We start from the raw sequence: 25,310 nt of genomic DNA, 5'->3' as shown, positions 1-25,310 counted from the left end.
CGATTTTCATACTCGAGGGTCATATACCTGCAGTGGCGTGCATAGAGGGTATGCAAGGGTATGCAGATGATATTAAATGAAGAAAATCTCCAGTACGGGATATAAAAAACTTAAGAATAGGCATTGTGAGAGTTATATAGCCTTCTCTTAAGTATTCATAACTCGTACTGGGGATTTTTTTCATTTCATATCATCTGCATACCCTGTGCATACCCTCTATCCACGCCACTGTGTACCTCTTGTATCTATCGACTCGCTTGATATCTCCTGTCGTTGAAAATCTATAAATTCCCTTACCTTGGGTCAAGAATCCTCCTGGCTTAGTGTCTTTTCCATTGCCACTTTACCTTCGCAACTCATTACGTTATATCGGTTTCTCGGACAGTGTATTTACCCGTAGGGATAGTTCCGACATAACTCTACCTGTCGCCTGTTGAATGACTGATCTTTTATTCCTAAATCCAAGAAATGAGATTACATGTCTTGCTTTACTCCTTCGGTTAAAAAAATGATCGACATTTACTAAATGGAAAAACATGTGTTCTCTTTTCTCAGCCTGTACCTGATCCGGGCACGGGTTTCCTCCCACAATGAGAAGGGGTTAAGGCCGTAGGCCTGGTCGCTGGTCCAGTGCGGTATCGTGGACTTTGCGTCGCGTCGCGAATGACGCAAACATTTTAATTTTTTTTATTATTTTATTATTTCATAGTTAAAGCAGATTGGCCATCTGATGGTAAGTGGAAACCATCACCTATAAATAGAGCGACACTTAACAGGGCATGCAAGGAACACGTCCTGCAGGCTGCAACAGCAGTGTGTCCAACAATTTGGAGCGTAGGTGTGAAGTCTCATGTGCCTGTATTTACACCGGTAACAACGCCCTTCAGACTGCTGCTTAGCGGCATGGCGATAGTACTTTCCTTGACGAGCTCTGTCACAAATATAAATACTTTATAAATACGTTGAAACAATCTTCGGATGGCAGGCTTAGTTGAATTCAATGATACTAATAGCATTATTTTCATAAAACCTTCCAATCTTTTTGCGAGCTCATATTTTGTATCTATGGTGATTTTTTCCTGTTTTAGAAATGTTTCAGAGCATCCTTTTAATTATTAGATTGACAGGAACCTATGCAGTTATAAATATTTACGGTAGATTATCTTCTGCTGTTGGAGGAAAATTTATCACGGCCTGCGATATAATTCAAAGTAATTAATTAATCATTAAAACGTAGTTTAGATACCTACCTATCTGTTATATAATTTATAGAAAATAGGTTGTCAATCATTTATTATTTGCTACCATATTAGGAAAGATAATTGTTTCATATTGTACGGGACAAGGATTGCTTCAATAAAACTTTGCAGTACTTCTGTAATTGGGGAGTATGATATTTGCACGCGTCCATAGACGTTAAAGGCTCGTCTCGTACCCGCAATCCGTATAAACACTGCAAATACCAACAAAGCCCACTGATGCGGCAAGTCTTTGTCGGTATGTTATAAGCATCTATGTGTATTATTCATAAAAATATTCAGCAGTCATCTTAGAACAGCTTGCGTGCACAAGGTTTTAGACCAGGGTAGGCATAATTCAAAAACTTTACGAGTGAGATAAATGTTTAGGGTAGACAGTGTTTCTGTGCATATATGAAGTGCACGCCACTGCTTAGTACCCATAACTCAAGCTACTCTTACTTTGGGGCTAGATGGCGATGCGTGTAAATAGTATATTTATTTATTATTTAATAAGCCTCATCATAACTCGTTGGTCATTGTAGCCAGAAGTAAGTTTGACTGATATGTTTCAATCGATTTTTTTGTCGATTTCGTTAAAAAATTTGACCCTCTACCGAATATATGTCACAGCCTCATCTAATCACGATTATAGTCATGTTCCATTTAATTACAAAGCCGAACTACAAAAATCAAGGTCCATGGCGGCTAGATGATGCCACGTTTCGCGATAACCCGGCGAACTTTCGCGTGAATACGTTATAATTAGGTAACTACTTCATTATTCGTAATGCGCACACGCATGAAATTAGTTTTTTTCTTTTCCATACCATATATGTCCAGTCTAGATGGTAACGGGCTTTTATTTAACGAACCTATACTGACCACCAGGGGGGGGGGGGTCAGGGGAGTCAAGCCAAACCTGTATTTTTGTTTATGCGAAATTAACATATATATTTTTCAGTCTCTGGGTGTTTATCTGTATATTATAAGTAAATATGTATCTACCTATATTATTCTTAACAGTCATCTTAGTACCCATAACACAAGCTTCGCTTACTTTGGGGCTAGATGGCGATGTGTTTATGTGTAGTAGTAGGTTTATTTTTTTATTATAATCAAAATCGTTTGATAAATATACGAAAAGGCAGCTTTATTTCTAAATCACTACAGTATAATTTTTTTGTATAGTTTCTATTGTTTGATCCTTATTAGGTACGCCTTGTTTCCGAGCTTAGAACGTATGTAGGTACATAATTTCGATTAAAGTTGAACGCCACACTATCGGGCATTAGGCTTTGCTCGTGATAAGCAATTAAGACAATGACCTCATTTCATCATAAGCCATGGGTGCAAAGACGGATGCTCTAAATAATTGGGTTAAGCTAACATGAGAGAACATCTCAGGATTATAAAGAAAACAAGATGACGCCCGCGCGCGTTTATTACGGTTTTTTACAAGCCTCGCTTTCCAGGGATAAAAAGTAGCTTATGCTACTCTCCGTCCTTTCAACTCTGTACCGTAAAAAAAGTTTATTGGTTTCTTAGCTAGCGTAACAAGGACAAACAAACACAATGCATTTAAAATAATATTAGTGAGGAATACAATCCTTACGATTGTTTTAGAAATGTTTTCCCGAGCAAAGCGGTCTTAGGCTGAGTTCTAATGATTCTAGTTAGGTTGCTTAGACGCAACTTTTTTTTACACATACCCTGTGCATACCCTCTTTGCACGCCACTATGTACCTGTTGTATCTATCGACTCGCTTGATATCTCCTGTCGTTGAAAATCTATAAATTCCCTTACTTTGGGTCACGAATCCTCCTGGCTTAGTGTCTTTTCCATTGCCACTTTACTTTTAGAGACTTTGGGACCGTTGGGTCCGGAGGCAAGAGCCCTTTTCAAAGAATTATCGAAAAGGGTTATCGAGTCTACCGGTGATCCTAGAGCGGGCAGTTACCTTGGCCAACGCATTAGTTTGGCCATCCAAAGGGGCAATGCTGCCAGCATCTTGGGAACTGTGCCTCGCTGCGGTGGTTTCGAGGACGTTTTAGATTTTATTTAGTTTTTAAATAGTTTATTTTAGGTTATAGTTATGTATTAATAAAAATTATATTTTATTTACACAAATAATTTGCCGCTTGACCATTCTCCCTCTAATGGAAAGCTACCCGTTCACCCACCGGCTTCTCCCACACCTGTGCACCCACTGCATTAAAAAATACATCTTATCTAAAATGTTGCCTAAGATGGGAAGCACTACTGATAAGGCCCGGGTTCGATCGCCATAAGAGGACAGGTTGGGAATTTACAATTCTTGAATTTGCACTGGTCTGGTCTAGTGGGAAGCTTTTCGACAAGGACGTGCCGCAAAGCAATGTAACATTACGGTACAATGTCGCGTAAAAACAGAGTAGGTGTATAGATTTATTATAACAGCCATAACAGGTTAGCTCGTTCTCTATACCTATCTTCTGACCATAGACTGCATCATCACCACGCCCCAGATGAGATTGCACTCAAGGATTAACTTGAAGTGGAATAAAAGAAAAGAAAACACAGAGCGCGTTGTCTTTGTTTTATCAACTTACGAGTATATCCATAGTTTGTTGTGTGGTTACGGCAGGTCAGAATACAGTTGTCACCACCCCACATTCTCCCGTGGATGTCGTACGATGAACGGACAGCAGAGTCCTCTGTGCTATTTCACTGCATCCCACATTGGACTGTTATATATTGATGATGATAATCGAAACTATAGTGCAACTCAAGTGGGTAACTGTTGGTGATAGGCGAAATATCCATATTCTTACTTTACTTTGTTATCTTCTCTGTAGTCCCATCTCTCCGCTTTACCTTAAAAAGCGTTTTTCCTTCTCTCAGCATCTTGTCTCCGGTCGGCGAATGACAACAAGCTTGAGATTCCCTTATCTCGCACTCAGCGCTATAACGAGTCATTCACTGTTAAAGCTGTAACACTGTGGAACTCGCTCCCCTGGGAAATACGTCATTCCGAAACCATTCACCTGTTTAAACATCGCTTAAACGAATTATTACTTATCTATGTAATTGAGTATTATGTAAGTTTATAATAGCATAAATATATATCATATACATCTATTATAGTATATACAAATTTATATCGGTATTTGTGTAGTGAATATGTAAATGTATGTTCATGTAAGTTTTTTTTTTGTAACATACTTTATGCACCATCCACTTTCCACTTTTTTATCGGCTTCGTACGCTCAGGTTGCCTTTAAAAGATCACTTTTATTGATAAGGCCGCCTTTGCACCCTAGCACTAAGTACTATTACTGTTTTCCTTGTATTTTTCCTATTGTTTTGTGTTGCAATAAAGTTTATCTATTCTATTTTTACAAGTCTGACTGTTAGATTGTTGTCTACGTTTAGTACAAACATTGCACCGATCTTGATGAAAAGTAACCCACATACACCTTGCTTCTTTGAATTGCACTTACGATTGAGAGAGAGATTGAGAGTCCTCTCTTAAGGTAAAAACCTTTCAGGCCTTTTTCATATTGCCTTTGATATCTATGCACGCCTTTATAGGCAAACTGATCTTGGCAAAATTTTGCACAGAGATAGCTAAAATCTTAGGGACGGGCCTAGGATACTTTTGCTCCGGAGAAGTTATCTATTCCCACGATATATTAAAAAAAAGTCTAAGTTGCGGGCAACAGCGGCAAAGCCGCCCAACGACCGCGTGCAAAATAATAAAACGAATATAACTCAGTCACAAATCGATTTAATTCCATAACTTAATTCCCATAATATTTACATCACATCATAAATTTTATCGACTGTGTATAAATGCAATCACATGTTTGTTACCGCATTGCTATTTTGTACAATTATAATGTTAAATTAACTTAAATTATTGCACATAAATTAAAATTCATGACGTAATCGCTGCACCTACCTAATTGATTTTTATTTGTTGTCATCGTTGATAGTTCATATCTTACCGAGTAACTACCATTTTAAAAAAAATATCTACTGTTCTAGTTCCGTTGCGAACACTAAAAACCGGATATATTAACTTTTATTTTGAAATAAGCTTTTACAATCTTTGGATAAAATATCGCTAATAAGTAATAACATTCTCTGCTTAGCCTTTCATTCGGTACCCAAATCATTTATTTGGATAAAAATAATTGACCGGCGTCTATAACAGTCTGCCATATTGGATTAAGAATGATGCAACGAAGCTACCATGCATGACAACATTACACGTTAATTAAAAAAGTAGACCAAATTTGATCCTACATACTACTACCCTCATTTTTGATCCGTACAAATACAAGAGTTTATATTCTGGATGTTTAATAATAGTTTTTTCTTTTTAATCAGTAACAATTGATGGGCCAAGCAGATGGTCCGGCAGATGGTAAGTCAAAATCAGAACAACTCTTTCTAGCACGGCAATTCGTGGACACCAGTGGCGTGCACGTCATACATGCACAAAAGCACTGCATACTCAAAATTATTTTATATAACTCGTGTTACAGGGGAATTTTCACATTTTATGCCATGTACCTTCTTTATGCATACCCTGGTCAGAAACCTGTGCACGCCACTGGTGGAAACTAAGTGCCGTCCTTTGTCCATTAACCTGAGGCGTAAGTGCCTGTAATTACACCGACAAGCTCTTCATACCGGAAAGCAGCAATTCCGCTTGGCGGCACAAATTAACAGCGGCAGTATTTCCTCGGACGAGCTCTGTCACAAAAAGCTCTTCCAAACAAACTACATAGTTACGTGGTACGAGACTATCAATGACGAAGTTGATGTGCGAAGGTTTCATACTCAATCATACTTCAACGGCTAAACGAATATAAATGAAATTTGGCACAAAGATATATCTATATATTTTACTTTTACATTTTTTTAGAGTAATTTTGTCCATTCCCTTATTCCTTATGCCAACCCGAATTCAAAACATTTAGAAAATCATTTTTATTTACTTTTGTTTGGCTTTTGTCGTCAGTTTTTAAGAGAACATTTACAACTTGTCAGATACAGAATTTTTAATAGTTGTGTATGTATGCCATACACAACTATAAAAATTCTGTAGTCCGAAATACATTCACATTCAAAAAAATATATTTGTTTCAATTTCCTATGATTGCTTATATTTTACTCACACAGATGAAATACACCTTGCCGACGAACAGGCTAACTGCCACCATCGATATATCAACTCCTGTCCTCAACTAGTCAACTTCCACCGCCGTAGACACGCCGTAGGCTAACTTTGCGTAATAAAACAAATCTGGCCCGAATCTGCCAATGCCAAACACAAAAAAATACCTAAAGAAAAAATAATTAAAAAGTCCAAAAAGTTCGACAACTTGCTTTTCTAACATTTTATTTAACACTCCGAAAAGTTAACTTGAATAGGCATCCGAGATAGGCCTAGTGAAATTAGATTTGATAGCAGATTGCTTATTGTTAATAAAAAAAATTTGAGGTAAAACTTCTATGCGCGCGAGGGAGGGATAGGGAGTAACTCTGATTTTTTCTTGACGCTTACGTCAGACGTCGGTGTAGTTCCCGCTATTTAAAAATAATTTGCTATACTGCACGCTTCTTGACTTATACGCCAGCTAGTGGCAAATATCATAATCAATTAGTATTATTTATTTCCAATATTTTCAAACGGATCAATTGTGCAAACTGAATAAAAATTAAACTTAACAAAAAATATTTTAAATTGTAAAGTTTTTGAAAATCTCTAAATAACCTTGTTTAGTTATTAATAATTTTCTGACGATTGCAATATTCTATAATATTCAATGACAAGTTTATATTAACATGTGCTGAACTAACCTTCAATTTTCTACTCTCAATTATTCTATTTAAAAAATGAAAATATTTATAAAATGTGAATGTGATATTAATGAATTTTAAATAGAATATATAATGAAATAGTAAATATTAAATGAAATGGCGGAGTCCCTGGAACATTTTACTCTTTCATCAATAAATAGTTATAAAAGTTGTACTTCAAGGTTACACGCACACACTTTTTTATTTTAATTTATTTTTCTTTAGTTAATCTGGTTTTTGATCGACTACTGACACACAATTATAATAGACTTGGGTCCTTGTTGGCGTCTGTCGTTGTAATTTACTTCGGCAACATGCCTATCTGTAAGAGCTGGTACTTTTCTACAATGAAAGATAAATACGTGGATATCTGGCAGCTTGTATATACAAAATTAAACTGATTCAATACATGTTCAATTAAATACTTACAAGCTAAAAAAAAATATTCTAACCACACCTATCCGTCTTGTTGTGTTATTCGTAGAAAATCTATAAGTTGTATAAAATATATCACATTTATTTAATAGAAAAATATAAATATAAATACTTTACATAAAAACTTATACCTAATACAATTCTTTTATATTCTTTTATTAATTACAAAAATAATCGTCTTTTTTTATTTTATTGTTGACTGTACATCGGCTGGTAAAGGAAAGGCCAAACCGCGGCGTCTTATCTGCGTCTGCGGTTATCGTTCTACGTGCGACCAATGACAAGATATTATTATTCTTTAAGGTTAGACGCAAGCTTTTTAAATTTAGACATAGAGTGACGTGCCTAAGCTTTTAAGGGTAAGTTTTAAGCAGACAGATAACATAAAATGGAAAACTTTTTTGATGGGCAGTGCTTTTATGGGTAAACGAAGGGCACGCCCCTGAATGCCTAAGCAACAAGTTGCTGTCAATTAACTCAAGCACCAATCACTACAGCAGCCAATTTGCAGTTAGCTTTATCAATTTAAAGCAAGCTTTAACAGTCAATACCTATTTGTTTGGACAGTCGATGTTAAAATCCCCTTGGATTGGAATAAGGCATGATGACTAATTAAAAAAAACTGCCGTATGATAAAAATATCTTGTTTTTGCAGAAATTAAAGGTTTGTTATAAATTGAGAATTATATTTAAAAAAGCATTGAATTAAGAAAATACAGAATGTATGTATGCAGTGCATTGTGTCCAGAAACAGTGAAAACGCCCCGCGCAGTCACTTTACAACCGCGAAATGTTGCTAGCTCACAAACATTTCCCACTGAATCCTTAGAACATTAGAGGTAAAATATTTACTGTCACCTGCTAAATGGTATGAAATGTTTGTTCGAGAAACTATTTTAAAGTGGAGTGGTTTTTATACTTTCAATATTAGACGGTTTCTGTTCGTTCTTAATTCTGTGCTCGCTGGGTGTCATGGCCGCAGTTGAGACGTCTGCGTCATGGGAAAATTAGAACTTGTTCCATAAGTCTTGTGCTATGGAACAGAGCTATATATTGTTGATTTTGGTATTAATAACAATAAACTTAGAAACTTATAGTTTAAAATAAAGAAATAGGTACTTGATGTATGCAAAGATTTATGAAACTCAAGCGGCACAAAATCGTGTTTAAGTATATATAGACGTGACGTCATAATGTCGAATTTGAGGTTCCACCTGTCATGGCGGATCGCTAGATTTTGCAATTTTATTTATTGAAAATAAATACCAATGTCACTTCGAATATAAATAATAAATCATTAGATAAATACAATATTTTAGCGATTCATTGTGACTGTCATCATGCCTATTTTGGAGGTGTTATTGCGATTTGTTTGCGCAACAACCCTGTCTAACTCAACACTCTACTCATTATTGTCTTGTTACACAACTCAGTTATAATTCCTTAAATTAACTAAGCCTGGCCTCACTCTAGTGGTTGTCACAGTAACAAAACAATAAAAACTATTATTTTATCAGTATTCATAGAACCTAAAGTCACTAATCAAAGACATGTTAAAACTACGAGTCGCATCTTGAAATTATAAAGTTATTGATAAATAGTAGCGAACTATATGTTTGTTTTGACATGACACAGAAATTACTTAATATTTTTTTTTGTTTATTCCTTCCCATAGGGAAAAGGCAACCATCACCGTGCAGCCATCGAAATTCCATAAGTTCCTACTGTTAGTTTTTTATTTTTACGGCCATGGATTCAAGTCCTTTAAGGCCTATCCTACTGTTATCAGTATTAATACCACAGATCACTAAACTAGTTTGTGGTCATACAACCATAGACATCGGTCTTGGTAAATTTACGTGTTTAGATTATCTAATGTGCAGAACACTTGGCCATAGATTACAAAAATACATATAGATTTTCATGGTCTTTGATCTTGTTGTAAATGCCGACGTCGTTTAAACAACGTCACGAGTCTTTAGTAAGGCAGGTTATGTCCTTACGCACTTATTGCACGATTGTTCTGTCTAGACTGCTTCTACCTTAAAATAATGTTTGTAAATACAGTTTCAAGTTTTTTTTCAAACGATAAAACCTCTAGAGGAGTCTCAGGCTGATTATTGGACTAAAACCGTTATCACATATTACTCTCCCACAACTTCAAATAATTGTCTATTACTTCCTCGAACCACTTTTTTTTCTTCACATCCTTAAACGCAGGCGATAATGTCTTTAATTCTAATTGTAATAAAGCTTCGTTTCCTAACAACGAGTCCAGGTTTCTCAGTAGAGCCGGTTCGCCGTGTAGTTTTAGTAGACTTGGATAAGAAAATATGTAGTAGTGTACTCTGAGGCGTTTCATCGCCCAACTCTCTACGGTCTTGTTACCGCTCGCCACCTGAAAAAAAAAAAATCATCATCGTCCGCGTCATTTACGTTCCACAGCTGGGCAAAGGCTTCCTATAAGTTCACGAACAATAATAAAATTTAGATAATTAATTTCTAGTAAAGCATTTGGATAAAATTTTGTACATGGTTATAAAAAAATAATAAAAGATTTTTATAGAAACAAAGAACTTTTACAGAGTGATAGCAAGAATGTAATGAACTGAATTCGATATGAATGAAATATTTATTATATTATATTAAATCAACAAATTTATGAAGATACAGGTTAAATAACTTTTAATAATTATTGTGCATTTGAATACAAAATGTTTAAAATGGCAATGCATCCTTAGAGTGGTTTTTCCATTATAAATGAATTTACATAAGTATATTTTCCATATTAAACCAAAACGGTTTACTGGTTAGGGAAACTGATCTAATAATTTGTCGACGAATTTTTAAACTTAATGCAAGCGCAATAAAATTGGTTTTACCTTAATTTGTCCTATATGTTTAGCTTGCCAGGGTGAGAAGTACCCTTCCAACTCCTTAGCCGTGATATCAGCAACGCCCTTGCTTTTAAGCCTTTCTTTGATCATAGAGTATGCGGTTCTAGAGAACACAAAGACCTGGAGTGAGAGCATAGACAAGATTCACGATTTTATTTTTTAGGTGTTTGAGAATGGATTGTTTTTTTTTCTATTCTGTAAGGGCGTGCACTCTTGTGGCGGTCTTCGTTGGATCGTTGGTAAAACCTCTTTTCTATTTCTTTGTACGAACACATCTTCATTTCTTGTTATATGTTAGAAAATATTTTATCTTTTTTACATTTAGATGAAAATGATATTGTGATTATTGGAAATTTTGAAATGATCAAGGTGTAAAGACTCATGCTCAAATGAAATGCAGCCAATGAACGGGAAAAGAAATAGATAAGAAGATTTGATGGAAAGCTTTTAGAAATTGAATTAAAAAGTGTTTGGGAATTTTGTCAAAAACATACTTACCATTTTGTATGGAACTTCATGACTTGACACGTTTTTCCATACAATATGTTAGACATATTTTTTTAAACAGTTAATTTATAAAAGCTTCCTTAAAAATACTAAACACCATCCATACTCAATACAAGTTAGGAAAATGTAGGAAATGGATGAAGCTTAGGTACTGAATTGGTTCTGTTTGCATTAACGATTTTTTAAATTGTATATGTAAAAGTAAGATCTTTAAGTTTGCATCGATTAACTATCAATCAATAAATCAGTCAAAAATACTTTATTGCACACAAGAAATAAATAAAAGAGAACAAAAGTACAAGTCATTTAAATTTGTGTAACAAAGGCGGCCTTATCACTTATAGAGATTTCTTCCAGGCAAACTTTATGAGGAATTGGCTTACATATAAATCCTTATACGTGAGCAAAGCTCTAAGAATATACATACATATTAATAATTACAAAAACAGTACATATATAATATAACCAATATTTATTTCCCTATGGTAATATAAACTATACGGTAAAATGAATAATACTAAAACTATATATAATAATGTTAACGGTACAGAAAGTAATTATGATGCTTCTATATTACAATATGGTTAAGGGTGAAATTTGTCTTGAAATATATAAAAGTGTTGGGAGGCTCATTTATGTTAAACGATATAGGGATGTAGGTTTTCTGTGATAGGAATTAACACAGAGTCTGAAACTGTAACTAGCCAAAGCCCTGTTGATTTCATATTTACCTATAAGGTCTGTCTGTGATCGCTATGTATATATGTAAATACATAATAAGGCCGCCAAATGGTAACGGCGGTTGTATTGTTTTTATATTTTCCCCTGTACTTTTTTCGTTGTGAAATTGAAATGTATTAATTCCAAAGAATTAAGAACATACGGAAACCGTGTACACGATTATTATTGAAGCATAAAAACCACTCCACTTTAGTAGTGTTTCTCGAACAGGCGGTTAGTCACTTCATTCCTTTTTAGCAGTTGACAATAATTATTTTACCTCTAATGTTCTGACCGTTTACCATAAAATGGGAAAAATGGGAAAAGTTTGTGAACTACACTACTAGCAACATTCCGCGGGTGTGAAGTGAGATGTGCGCGGAGCGTTTTCCCTTTTGGACAAAATTAACTGTATGCAATAATAAATAATTAATAAATATACTATATACGACATTACACACATCGCCATCTAGCCCCCAAGTAAGCGTAGCTTGTGTTATGGGTACTAAGATGACTGATGAATACTTTTATAAAAAATATACATAAAATACTTATAAAATACAAATAAACACCCAGACGCTGGAAAAATATTCATGTTCATCACACAAACATTTTCCAGTTGTGGGAATCTAACCCATAGCCTTGGACGCAGAAAGCAGGGTCGCTGACCACTGCGCCAATCGGCCATCAATAATGGCTGAATGAGGTTTCTGCATGTTCTAAATTCTGTGATTAATTCATTCAAGATCTATTATTTTATTTAGACAGTTTAGAACTTATTTGTCCAAAGGCCTATCTATCTGATATCGATTTTGAACGCATTCGATCTGTTATTTGTTTTAGATCTATTTTGTCCCAAGGAATTTTGTATAAAAAAACCTTTATGGTATTCAGCGAAAGCTTATTGAAAAGTCCTATTATAGTATAAAAAGGATTGGGTGTGAACAATTGCTCTCCAGGTTGTGAAATCAAAAAGAACACCCGGCTACGTTTGTTGTGGGCTTCGTCTTAGAACAAGGCGCTTTTGGAACCCAGTTTTAAGTTTACGAATGTTATCGCCGTCACAACTCACTGCTATGTACACATTTTGTATGTGTATAAAGTGCCATCTATGTGCCTATTTGAATAAAGAAATATTTGACATTGACTTTGACTTTAAAAACCCGTTAAAAGCAAAGAGAACCAATCCGAATTTCCACCATCGATCCAAACCTTGACTGCGCCAACGTGTTCAGCAAAGAGCGGAGAGAAGTAGTCGTTCATCTCACTCAGCGGTACATCCGACACCCCTCGAGCCTTCACCCGCTCCTTGATGCGAGAGTACATGCCCCGCGAGAACACAAATACCTAAATGGATAAAAATCATTATTATTGGATAGAAGCAGGCGTAACTTTGCGGAATTCCATGTTGATTGTATCAACGTCAAGATTAATTTGCTATACTCCGCGAAAAGCAAATGTCTTAAGAATTGTACATTGTAAAGAAGACATTTTACTTCCCCGGGGTAGGGACAAAAACAGAGGACAAAATTAAAATCAAATCAAAAACGGTCACTTGATCGCCAGGGATGGCGCAGAGGTGAATGCTGTAGTTTTGAACTTTAAGCGATATCGATTAATCTATGTATATAAAAGAGAAAGTGTGTGCTCCGAAACGGCTGGACCGATTTCAATGAAACTTTCAGGGAATCTCCGGATTGACCTGGCGAGTAATCCTAAGATCCGAGTAAAGTTTGGTGACGATCGGAGCACTCCTATTTTTGAACTGTGAAACACAGCTTTTATTTACTACTAGCTGTTGCCCGCGACTTCGTCTGCGTTTGATTTTGTTTTTTGATGTGGCTTTAAATTTAGTTGTAGATCTAAAAGAATTTAAAGTATTCAGTATCGCTAAGCCTTTATTGAGGGGTTTGCTGCTGTCCGCTGAGGAGTCATCTATGTCCTCTATCTCCAACCACAAAAATAATTATTTAAATCGGTTATAATTTGTCGGAGCTATGGTATGAATGTGCAAACACTTTCATCCCCTCTCCCAAAGAAACCGAGCTTAATGTCGGGATAAACAGTATCCTATATTACTTCTAACACATCCAAGAATATGTGTACAAAATTTCATGAGGATCGGTTAAGTAGTTTTTGCGTGAAAGCGTAACAAACAAACTTACATTCACATTTATAATATTATAGTTTGTAGGGATGATGATATTCTATTGTTGGGTGTACATGGGTGTAGATGGATCTTCACCCGCTCGAGAAGAGAATAGAAGAGAATGAATACGGAGAGAAATAAATCATTTAATATATTATGAGACTTAAATAAAAAATGTAATCATGTAAGTTTATTGTTTAAATAAAATAAAGCAAAATCTAGCCCGGCGTAAAAAATAAAAATAACGATATTGCACAAAAAATATCAAAAATATGACGCTTTTATCTATCACTATTAATATAATAATAACCATAATTTTTATTAATTTTTTTTATACATTTTTAATAGTACGGTTTATAAAGAATTAAGAATAAAGATTATCTATGTGTAGGTACACTGCTTAAAGTAACTAAAGAAGCAGTTGAGTAAATGTCGTGGTTTTAATACAAAACAATTTAAACTCTGTAATTCTATACCAACATACGTGTACATAATTTCTAGTTTCTATTCATATTACATATAAGTTATGATCCATTGTTCTAAGAGGTTTTGATAACTCAAGACATATATCGATTCATATATCAAGTAGGTAAACGTGACCGAGTAAACCGCCGGTAAGTTAGTAAACAATATCGGTTTTTCTCATGCACACAGAAGTAAGTACCTACATGTAGAAACTGTGTACATGGCTAATACTGAAGCATTAAAAACCACTCCACTTTAGTAGTGTTTCTCAAACAGGCGGTTAGCCACTACACTCTTTATTTTACTTTTAATGTGGTAAACTTTTACCTTAAAATGGGGAACAGGTACACAATTAGGGGTATGACTACCATACTCCCTAACAGGTTATCCCGCTACCATCTTAGACTGCATTAACACTTACCACCAGGTGAGATTGCAGTCATTGTCCCGACGCAAAATCAACGCGGTGTTTGACGTGTCAGTTTGGGGGGAGTCGTTTAAGATATCCTAAGATTCTAGCTACATAAACAATTCAAATCGCCTACAAACACAGTTTCATAATCACAACTTTGATAATATTATACTTGTACCTGGTTCATACAAGTGTAGGTAGGTACAATTTCAGTTGTCACCATCCTTCATCTTCCGATTAAGGAAATACAAAGAGAGCGTCGATAAATAACGTGAGGTGTTTCTTAAAATGTCTGTCCCTCCCTGCCCCCTGGTGAGATATCGTGAGATTTTATTCATTAACTCCCCCAATCTCACGTGAGATTTATCAAAATGTGGGTTTCTTACGTTATCGACTTGGATTGTTATTGTAAAAAGACGAATGGACCAAAATAGTATAATTTATTTTTGTTTCAATAAGAAAAAAATGCGTGTTATTCGCCGAGACCCCCCTCTCTTCAACGTAAGATTAGATGAGATTTGACTCGACCCCCTCCCCTCTTTAAACATCTCACGTATTTTATGAACGCCCCCAAATAAAAACCGACAGCGTCCTGTATAAATCCAGCAATACACTATTTTGACCGACTATATGTTATATGCTATTGTTTGTGAAAAATAAACAATAGAATGTAAAAATAGCATATAAAAAAAACAATTGCATATGCTAATTGCTAAGTTTAAATATCACGTTGTAGCATAGATAAGGTTGCTGCAATAAAAACGTTTTCCTTTTTTACATCGCGAGTGAAATGAAGACGCGAATGTTTTGCAAACTACCCGCGTGTATTGTAAACAAGGTCACGTTGTTAGTCCACCGTTTCTCACGTGATTTTGCACGTTTTCCGTTTATGCTAATACTTAAGATTGTGGTTACTCATTTTAGAAAGGAAATTCCATACGTTTTCAAACGGTTTTTAAGCTAGGAAGTCTGTGATATGAGTAAATATAAAATTACCCTGCTGTAGTGCTAAGAGATTGAAAGCGGTCAATCAACCCAATCAACGCTCGTTCTAGGCAACTGCTTATTATTCGTAGCTTAAGTGGTTATATCCATTACCATGTACACATTTTTTATGAAATGTAAGTACTCATCAAAAGTGCCATTTACCTATATAACCTATGAATAAAGAAATATTTGACTTTGATTTTGACTTTAACATTAGCTGATTAATGAATTCCTTGACACCGTTCCCAAATATTAAACGAATAACTTGAAATTTCAAACAAATTAAACGGCTATTATTAGTTCTATTATTATAAAAAAACCCCACCTTTCACAGTCCATTCCCCGTATCGTATATAGTCCACTGTATTCTATTGAAGACAAGTTATAGTAAATGGACTGTAAATAGCATGGGGCGTGAGTGAGTAAAATCCCTAATTACCCTCACCTGGTATAGCGAGTTACCCGTGATGTACGACGAAATGTAGTGCGATCCGTATTTCCGAACGAAGTCTGCTATAGATACGGTATCGCCTATCAAGGTCTCGTCTATTGCCTCGAATACCACGTCTTCTACTGCTATGTTTGTTGGCAGATCCTTTAGTTTTGCTGTTTCTCGGAACCTGGAATTGAAATAGAATTTCACCTCAGTATGAGTCTACTATCCAGTCCAGTCCACTACCTCTCAGAATGCAGGGTTTAGGGCCGTATTATACCATGCTGTCCAAGTGCGGATTGGTAGACTTTTCACGTCTTTGAGATCATTATGTACATCTCTCACATGCAGATTTCTTCACGATATTTTCCTTCACTGTTTAATTGCTTAAATTAAAAACGCACATAACTCCGAAAAGTTAGACGTCCTTACCGGGGATCGAACTCGGTTCAAATCACCGCTATTAATTTTATTTTTTTATTTTATTTTATTTATTAAGGCCCATACAGTTTACTTAATACTTAAAACAAGTACAAAAAAATAACACAATAAATATTAATTTTTAATAGATTAGTACGGTTACTATTATTCCGGTATACTATTATTCCGAGATTTAAATTATAGGTTCACGATATTTTATGTTGTTGTACCCGATTTACTAACTTTTCCAACAATTTGCACACTCTTCATATCTATGATAACAGCTACAGAATTAGGAAAATACAGGACCCTGATTCAGCCATTATTGCATGCAGTGCATTGTGTCCAAAAACCGAGAAGACGCCCCGACCACGTCTCACTGCACACCCGCGAAATGTTCCTAGTTCACAAAACTTTTCCCACCTTTGTGGTAAGCGTAAATGTAGAATAAATACCGACAGTTTGTAACTCATCGCATATTTTTTATGGAATAAGTAACAGGTAGCGCGTAACTAACTGCCGGAACAGTTAGTGAATTTGGTAGCTGTACACCGCTTTATCCGGGGTTTAACCAAATTATGCAATTTTGGTTATTTTCGCTCGTTTGTTTTTTTGCTCCATTTTCTATTGCTTAGTAGCGATTTAGCTCTGAATGCGAAATCTTAGAATCGGGTTCTTGCCTTAATAACCGCAACGTTAAATTAAAAGTAGTCTTAAATACGTTATAATTGCTGTCTACGTTTGAGAAGCAGTCACTAAAGCTAGAGTACTTACCTTGATACCCTCACAAGTACATAGCAATGATCGCCGTTGATAAAGGACGAGTTGATGCCAAGATTTCGGGCCATAATGTCCGTAGGCCACCCTGCTGTGAACGCCCGCCATGGTCGTTCTAACCTGGAATAGAAATTTAAGAAATATTTATTGAAACACCGTTCTGAAATTACAACTGTAAACCCAAACATAATTTCGAGGAATAATCCTCGAACGCTTTCCCTATCCCTATCCCTATTAATATTATAAAAGTCAATGTAAGTTTGTTTGTTACGCTTTCACGCAAAAACTACTTAACCGATCATCATGAAACTTTGTACACATATTCTTGGAAGTGTTAGAAGTAATATAGGATACTTTTTATCCCGACATTAAGCTCGGTTCCTTTGGGAGAGGGGATGAAAGTGTTTTACACCATAACTCCGACGAATTATAACCGATTTAAATAAATATTTTTGTATTATAAAGGTTATAATATGTGTTTAATTTTGCCCAAACTTTGTGTAGATCTGATTAATGTGGTTGGAGATAGAGGACGGAACTCATCAGCGGACAGCAGCAAACCCCTCATTTTAGGCTTAGCGATACTGAATACTTTAAAAACAAAATCAGACGCAGACGAAGACGCGGGCAACAGCTAGTACTTGATATTTCAATTTCAATAATTATTTCTCTGCTATGTTGGTCCAGTGGTTAGCATGTTCAACTACGGCTGACGAGGTCCCAGGTTCGAATCCCGGGTCGGGCCAAATTATATAAGGTATTCTGTATTTTCTATTGAAGTTTTTTCTGTACCAGCCCGGAGTCAAAAGTTGGCGGTGTCAACTCTCGTGCCACGGTGAGGACCAGCTTTTTGGGTTTATGTTTCAAACCCGTCTTTCCCATGAAAGACGATTCCTGCGTCCAGCAGTGTTAATAGGCTGCGGATTGTGATGATTAATTATTATCGTCAGATTATTGCATTTCCCCCGGTGGAAGCGGTGATAACCCTGTGGGTAGGTGCTCGGCTTCACTTTCGGGGGGCCGAGTTCGAATCCCAGCACGCACCTTTAACATTTCTAAGTTATGTGCGTTTTAAGTAATTTAAATATCCCTTGCTTCAACGGTGAAGGAAAACATGGTGAGGAAACCTGCATGCCTGAGAGTTCTACATTATGTATGTATGCATTCTCCAAGGTGTGTGGAGTCCACCAATCCGCACCGGGCCAGCGTGGTGGACTACGGACTTAACCCCTTCTCATTGTGGGAGGAGACCCGTGCTCTGTAGTTGGCCGGTAATAGGTTGATATGATGATGATTGCAATTCCGTACAAGGAGACAATTAAAAAAAAAGTTATTTTATTCCACAAGTTAGCCTTTCACTACTAGCTCACCGGCTGGCACGTAATGATGCAGTCTGAGATGGTATCGGGCTAACCTGTTAGGATTATGGCAGTTACATTAAATCCATAAACCTAATCGCGACATCGTACCGTAACACTAAATCACTTATCGGAACGTAGTTGTCGGTAGAACCCGCCATCTTCCACTCAACACAGGAAAGTCGACAAAACTCGTCGGTCCTCTGTTTTACTTACCTTTCAAAGCTAAAATCCCTAAAGTAAGCTTGCAGCAGTTGCTTCAAGTTATCGCAAAACTCCATATGAAAGTCTCCGTCAAAAAGAGTCTTGGCTTGTCTCGGTTTCGGCGCAATGACGAAACGGTCGACGTCCCGGAACACACTGACTGTCGGTTCTCGAAACACCCAGCCGTCGGTGTCGTTACGTGGCACCACACGCATGCATATGCTGAGGTAACCATATCTGGAGAAGAGAAGAATAAAATTATGAATAAATGCACTTTGTACAGAAAACAACGCATATCAATAGTTAAGTTGCGTGCTTTGAAAGCAATCGCCGTCTCATGTCCAAAGGAAGGCGACGGCTACTTCAAAGACTCGGCACGCACTGTATACGCATTGCGAGTGCGTGTGCATTAGCACGTCGATATTCGGAGGAATCAGGGTACCTAGTGCGTGATTTTTTTCTTTAGTGATGGCCGACTGGCGCAGTGGCGCATACCCACAACTGGAAAATCTTTGTGTGATTAACATGGATGTCTGGGTGTTTATTTGTATATTATAATTATTTGTGTATATTATTCATAAAAATAGTCATCAGTCATTTTAGTACCTTTAACACAAGCTACGCTTACTTTGGGGCTAGATTACGATGTGTGTATTGTCGTAGTATAAATTTTTTTTCGTATTTGATAGCGTTAAAGGTAATTACGATTTGTTTTACATGAATTTGAAAGAACGCCACCTAGTGAAAATTCTATTTCCAATTGTAATGAGATGACGCACTTTCGATTCCATAGGTATAATGACTAACACCTACTTCGTTAGCTTTAAAAACCCATGAATTTAAATTTCAATCGTTTCCTCATAATATTACTATGCCATTGGTATGTATGTTCGTTCATAAAATGTATTGAATTGCAATGCTTACTGAATTATGTTAAAATATTTATTTATCACAAAATAGGTACTAACGTTATTAACAATATACTTTATATTATGGTACTTGTCCCATTCCTGACAGACTTAGCAACCTTACAGTAGGGTTGCTACATTAGTTCCCCGGACGTCTAACAAAGCCAACAAGAGGGAAATGCACGCCGTGGTGGGTTTTAGTTTAGAGGGGGAAGTCCCACATAACCTCCGTCCCGCCCAAGGGTTGGAGGAAGCAATAAAGCTTTCCAAACCAAAACAAAAAAAAAGAGTGTGTGTACTTATACACACGAAGTTAAACTTCTTTGGCGTATGGAAAAAAAATAACTAAAATGCAGTAGTGATTGATTAACGATAAATATTAAAATTAAAAAAATTATTTAAATAAAAAAGGTTTCATTAACGTAATAATAATTATTTATTGATACTGTTTGTTCTGTTACGAAACACGTGTTCTAAATATAAAATCACTAGAATATACAACTTGAACAAAGTTATCGATTTTCATGCCACCTAGAACTAACTTTACAGTGTAGAATTCAGGTGTCGGTGTGCGCGCGCATCGTAAAAATTGACTCTTATCATTTTTCTCCATCGCGCCAAAAGAAGTATAACTTCAAAAAATAAAAAGTGTTGCTTCAAGTGTTGTTAATTTTTAATAAATCCAACAAACTCATGTGTAGGTACTTTCATTATTAAAGTTAAGTACGAATATATACTATACAAATATATACATACTATATAAGGAAAGTATATAGTCATAGGTCACCAAGTGATAAATTGAGTCAAACACTAATTTGTAAAATATCATACAGAATTTCATAATCATGTCAACGACTCATTAACACCTGTTCAATAACATTTAATGAATAATACTATGATATTAAATATTATTTTGGAGGTTTAGGGCCAATATGCCATGCTGTTACTGATGATTGACGGGTTAAAATTTGTAGCCTTTGTTTGTAGTTGTGTTCTCTACTACTTTGCAGATCCTGGTTGCGATAAATGATAGCCAAATTCAAAATATAAGTTTGGACTTCATTTATTCTCACTATTGGATTCTCGCAGTAAATTTTGCTACGCATAAATAAATAAATATAGTTTTGTTTATTTTCGGGTGCCAACCCTAAATCGCCTTAACAAAAGTGCAGTAATCATAATATTATCTAAGTATATATGTGTATACTTGGTATGCAGGTATATACCAAACGAATATGTAAATAAAGTAATTGCTGTTTAATATGAATTATATTGCATTTTTTAAATTGTATGCGTTTGAAATGTTACTGTAGCCTTACATGGTATTGTTTGCTTTGTTTTTTATTCAATGGCGCTAAATTTTAACGATTGTGTTTTACTGATCAATTGTGGTTTAACAGATCAGTGACAAAACATAGACAAAAGTTATGAAATAATTCATGAAGTAGTCGTGAGTCCTGTTATGAATTCCATTCTAGTTTACTTTTTATGCCTGTCAATCTATACTGATATTTTCAAAGCAACGAATTGATCCCATTTTGTGGTTAAATTTATCGTTTATATATTATGTAACTTAAAGTTGTGTAAACTTCATTGGTTACTGTGAAAAAAAATACAACATTTCTCTTATGTGTAATGGCACTGTGTTTTCCTGGAAAAGCTTATAAATAAATAGATGAAAGTGTGTCGGTTTGTTGGTTTTTATAACGTTCTTGATGAAATTTGGAACTCATTGAGCTTGCATTCTGGAAATGGTCATAGTAGAATATTTATGCCGGAAAAGCCGGGATTTAAAAAACCCATTTAGCTAAGGAAAAGTTGCGTCCTGCCTGTATGGCCAGAAATGATACATTTTATCAGGGAAAATAGGGTTCCCGCAGGTTTAAAAAAAAAAACAAAATAAACACGGATGAATTCGCGGGCAGCAACTAATATATATATATATATATATATATATATATATATATATATATATATATATATATATTATTATATTATTTTCACTAATATATATGTATATATATATATTATTAGTGAAAATAGTATTGTTCAACAAATGTATAGAACATGCCATTTCCGGACTCTGAAGACATTATTCACCCGTACCGTAGGTACACTATTTGCTAAGTTTGAAAGTTAGTCAAAATACATGTCTCCAAGTCTGCTTTTAACTCGCAAGTGCAGAAAAACGTATAAATAACGTAATTCATAAGGATCAACTAGCGTATGTCCAATAGAAATGAATCCTAGCTAGATCGAATTATCGCCTCCGAAACCCCCTGTATACTAAATTTCATGAAAATCAATGGAGCCGATTTCGAGATTTCAATTATATATATTTATCTATATTTATCGATTAAACGAAAATAAAATGGCATTTTCTAAAAATGAATCCTAGCTAGATCGATTTATCGCCCCCGAAACTCCATGTATACTAGATTTCATGAAAATCGTTAGAGCCGATTCCGAGATTCCAATTATATATACGAGTAAATATATACAAAATTTGCTCGTTTAAAGATATAAGATAAAGCACACTAGTATTATAATGTACTTTTCTTTCTAGTTACCTCATAAATATGTTGATGGACTTGCCGACGCCAAGTTCGGAGTCGAGTGAAGCGGCGCGGCACAGTGCTACCGCCAGCAGAAGCACTGCCGCCCGCACCATCACACCGACTCTTCGCACCTGCGACATAACATCAGCAGCATCAGCATCACACATCCGTCCCACAGCTGGGCACTTGTCTCGTCTCTAACAAGAGAGACGGTTTTAGAGAATAGACGCACCGAGCTGCACAAAATGCGGGCTGGTGGGCTTTGACGATAATATCACACATTATCATTAGTGATAATAATTAATAATCTTAACGAGCGCTCTGAGGCACGGGGGGTTGATATCCCTGCGATTTCCTAATTCTAGGCTTGTCCTTTGAAATTATTCATTAAACTTCAAGAAATTGCGTAAGATTAAGATTTAAAATAGAAAATAAAAAAGTGACAAACTGCAGTCTTTTTATGAAAAATAATAATTATAAGACAAAAAAAACTCCCCGGCGGGGAATCGAACCCCGGTCTCCCGCGTGACAGGCGGGGATACTTACCACTATACTACCGAGGATGGTGACTTATATGACGAATTTATCGAATGTTATTTAAAAGTTTGAACTAATATGATAACATTAAATGGTTGTGTATCACTATTGATATAATCAATATTATGTATACTCGTGTTTTACAAAAATATTTTGAAGTATAATATATATACTTCAAGCAGAGATACTGGTAAATTGTAAAATTAAAAAAGAGAATTTTAATATTATATTTGGATGGCAATAACACCAGTAATTTTATTTAATTTTCTCAATAAACACTAAAATAGAATAAGCTTGGCTCCCAAACTCCGCTAGCGCCAAATAAGCCTTCCATCTGGCGGCAAAAGATGAAACAAGGTGAAACAATGTTTTTGCAACGTGATATAAGATGGCGCTAGTAAACTACTAGCAACTTCGCAACCCTTTAAACTTTTTATAAATTTAAAATGCATATGAAGACCCATAAATCATTTTCGTAGAACCAACTTAAGTTTATTAAAATAGGGCAAAAATCTAGATTAATCTGGAAATAAACAACTTATTTTATTTCATTCCTAAAGCTATTTCTGTATGGCATTGTACCGCTGGATATGGTATGAAAAAGTTTGTTAAAGTACCTATGCTTGTTAAATATCTCTTTCGTAAGGCTAGTACGGGCAGGAGACATTTTTCTCCGCCGGAAACAATGGAGTGTTTAACTTCTGCCACAGTTTTATCCACTTTCCGAGCATAGGCCGCACAACCATTTCGCACTGGGCCAGCCGCCTTAACCCCTTCTCGTTGTGGGAGGAGACCCGGGCCGGTGATGGATTTATATGATGATGATGACGATGATGAATGTAAGACAACAGATGGTTTATGTTCATTATCAGATGGGCAGAATTAAGACTATAAACTTGTCAAAAAACATATTACAATGAGAGCAAAGATAACGTAGATATGGCAGACTCGTTGTGAAACGTTACAACTTCGTGTAACATAGATTGTTTACTAACTAAACCTTCCGACAGTTAGGTAGGCTGTTATGTAATTGCAATTCGGTCAATGTCTCACTAGAGCGAGTTGCTGTGCTTTAATTGGTTCATTTTCGCAATGGTTCTAATATCTAGGTTCGGCCATCTTAAATTTAACTTCATTTTCTTATGAGTGTTACATTTTTAATGTACTGTTATCGTGATCTCTCGTAACTTTGCTTTTTAATGCTTAGTTAACTTTCCTAATATATTAAAGCTTAAGTGCTTAATGCTTAAGTAGGATTTGACGATCACCCAGCGCTGTAAATTTAAGTAGGAAGTACCGGATTCGATTCCAGGCAGGGAATTTGGGAATTCATAATTTCTGAAATTTCTCTGATGTAGTCTGGTGGAGCGGTTTCGCCGTGGCTAGTTACTACCCTACCGACAAAGACGTGCCACTAAGCTATTAAGTGTTCTGGTGCGATGTCGCGTCGAAACCGATTAGGGGTATGACTGCAATACTCATCAAATTCAAATTCAAAATTCAAATTCAAATTCAAATTCAAATTCAAAATTCATTTATTTCAAGTAGGCCTAATATAAGCACTTTTGAAACGTCAAGTCTGTCTGTTTGTAGTGACTACCACCGGTTCGGAAGGCAGATTCTACCGAGAAGCCGGCAAGAAACTCAGCAGTTCCTCTTTTCCAACATCAACAATTTACATTTTACATTTTAACATTCATTTTTCTATCTTGTGAGAGCTGAAAGCGGAGCCGGACGCTTCCAAGCAACCTTGTCATTAAGTCATCCATAACATGTTAGCCCGCTACCATCTTAGACAGTACCACTGCAGTCAAGGGCTAACTTGTAAAGGAATAAAAAATAAATGATTCGGCTTTGGCTGCTTACGACCTAACAAAAATGACGTTTATGATGCCGCGACGAAACCGATTAGAGGTATGGATCTAATATTATGTCTGTCATATCCCGAACTAAGAAAAGCTCGCTACCATGTTAGCTTGCATCATCACTTACCACCAGGTGATATTGCAGTCAGGGGATGTTAGCCCCTAGTATAGGAACAAAAAAACGTTTCTAAATGTAATAATGCAACGTACTGTATATTGGGTAAATTTTGTTATAACTAGGCACTGACGTAATATGAATATTAGGTCAGTGTAACAAGGCATTTATTCCCCAAGACAATAAAATGCATCCCATTTGAAGTCATTTTGTGGTGTAACTTTCATCTTCATCTATAACTAGCGATCCAGCGCGATTTCGTCCGCATATAAGTCAACCTTAGCAGATAGACTTTTAAAGGAGACCACTTTGTAAAACAATATTTTATCGATACTTTAACCGTTTACTCAGCGCATGCAGCGGAAGCTATCAAAAGCAAAAAAAAACGCCGATTTTAAAACATTCTTCATTGGTGCTGGACTCCTATTCATTTTAGCATGATGATATATATAACCTTATTCTATAAATGGG

The 25,310-nt window shown here is 35.8% G+C and overlaps 1 protein-coding gene and 1 non-coding gene across 3 annotated transcripts in view; both read right to left on the bottom strand.

The window, feature by feature from the left end:
* Positions 1–9,265: 9,265 nt before the first annotated feature.
* LOC120625129 (torso-like protein) overlaps positions 9,266–25,310 on the bottom strand; it is a 75,896-nt gene continuing 59,851 nt past the window's right edge. The window contains exons 2-7 of one of the 2 annotated variants that reach the window (XM_039892070.1): positions 22,335–22,453; positions 18,869–19,093; positions 17,292–17,414; positions 16,110–16,284; positions 12,864–12,998; positions 9,266–9,925 (exon numbers count right to left, since the gene is read on the bottom strand). In XM_039892070.1, coding sequence (XP_039748004.1) covers positions 9,665–9,925; positions 12,864–12,998; positions 16,110–16,284; positions 17,292–17,414; positions 18,869–19,093; positions 22,335–22,435 — 1,020 coding nt within the window. In that variant the 5' untranslated portion in view covers positions 22,436–22,453 and the 3' untranslated portion in view covers positions 9,266–9,664. Of the gene's footprint in view, positions 9,926–10,409; positions 10,545–12,863; positions 12,999–16,109; positions 16,285–17,291; positions 17,415–18,868; positions 19,094–22,334; positions 22,454–25,310 lie in introns of both variants that reach the window. The other variant, XM_039892069.1, reaches the window with a different exon arrangement.
* Positions 22,814–22,885, bottom strand: Trnad-guc. The gene has a single exon. It is a non-coding gene; the product is annotated as a tRNA-Asp (tRNA).

This window comes from Pararge aegeria, chromosome 7 (genome assembly GCF_905163445.1).
Source record: "Pararge aegeria chromosome 7, ilParAegt1.1, whole genome shotgun sequence".
NCBI classification, from domain to species: Eukaryota; Metazoa; Arthropoda; class Insecta; order Lepidoptera; family Nymphalidae; genus Pararge; species Pararge aegeria.
This window is presented reverse-complemented; position numbering and strand designations above follow the sequence as displayed.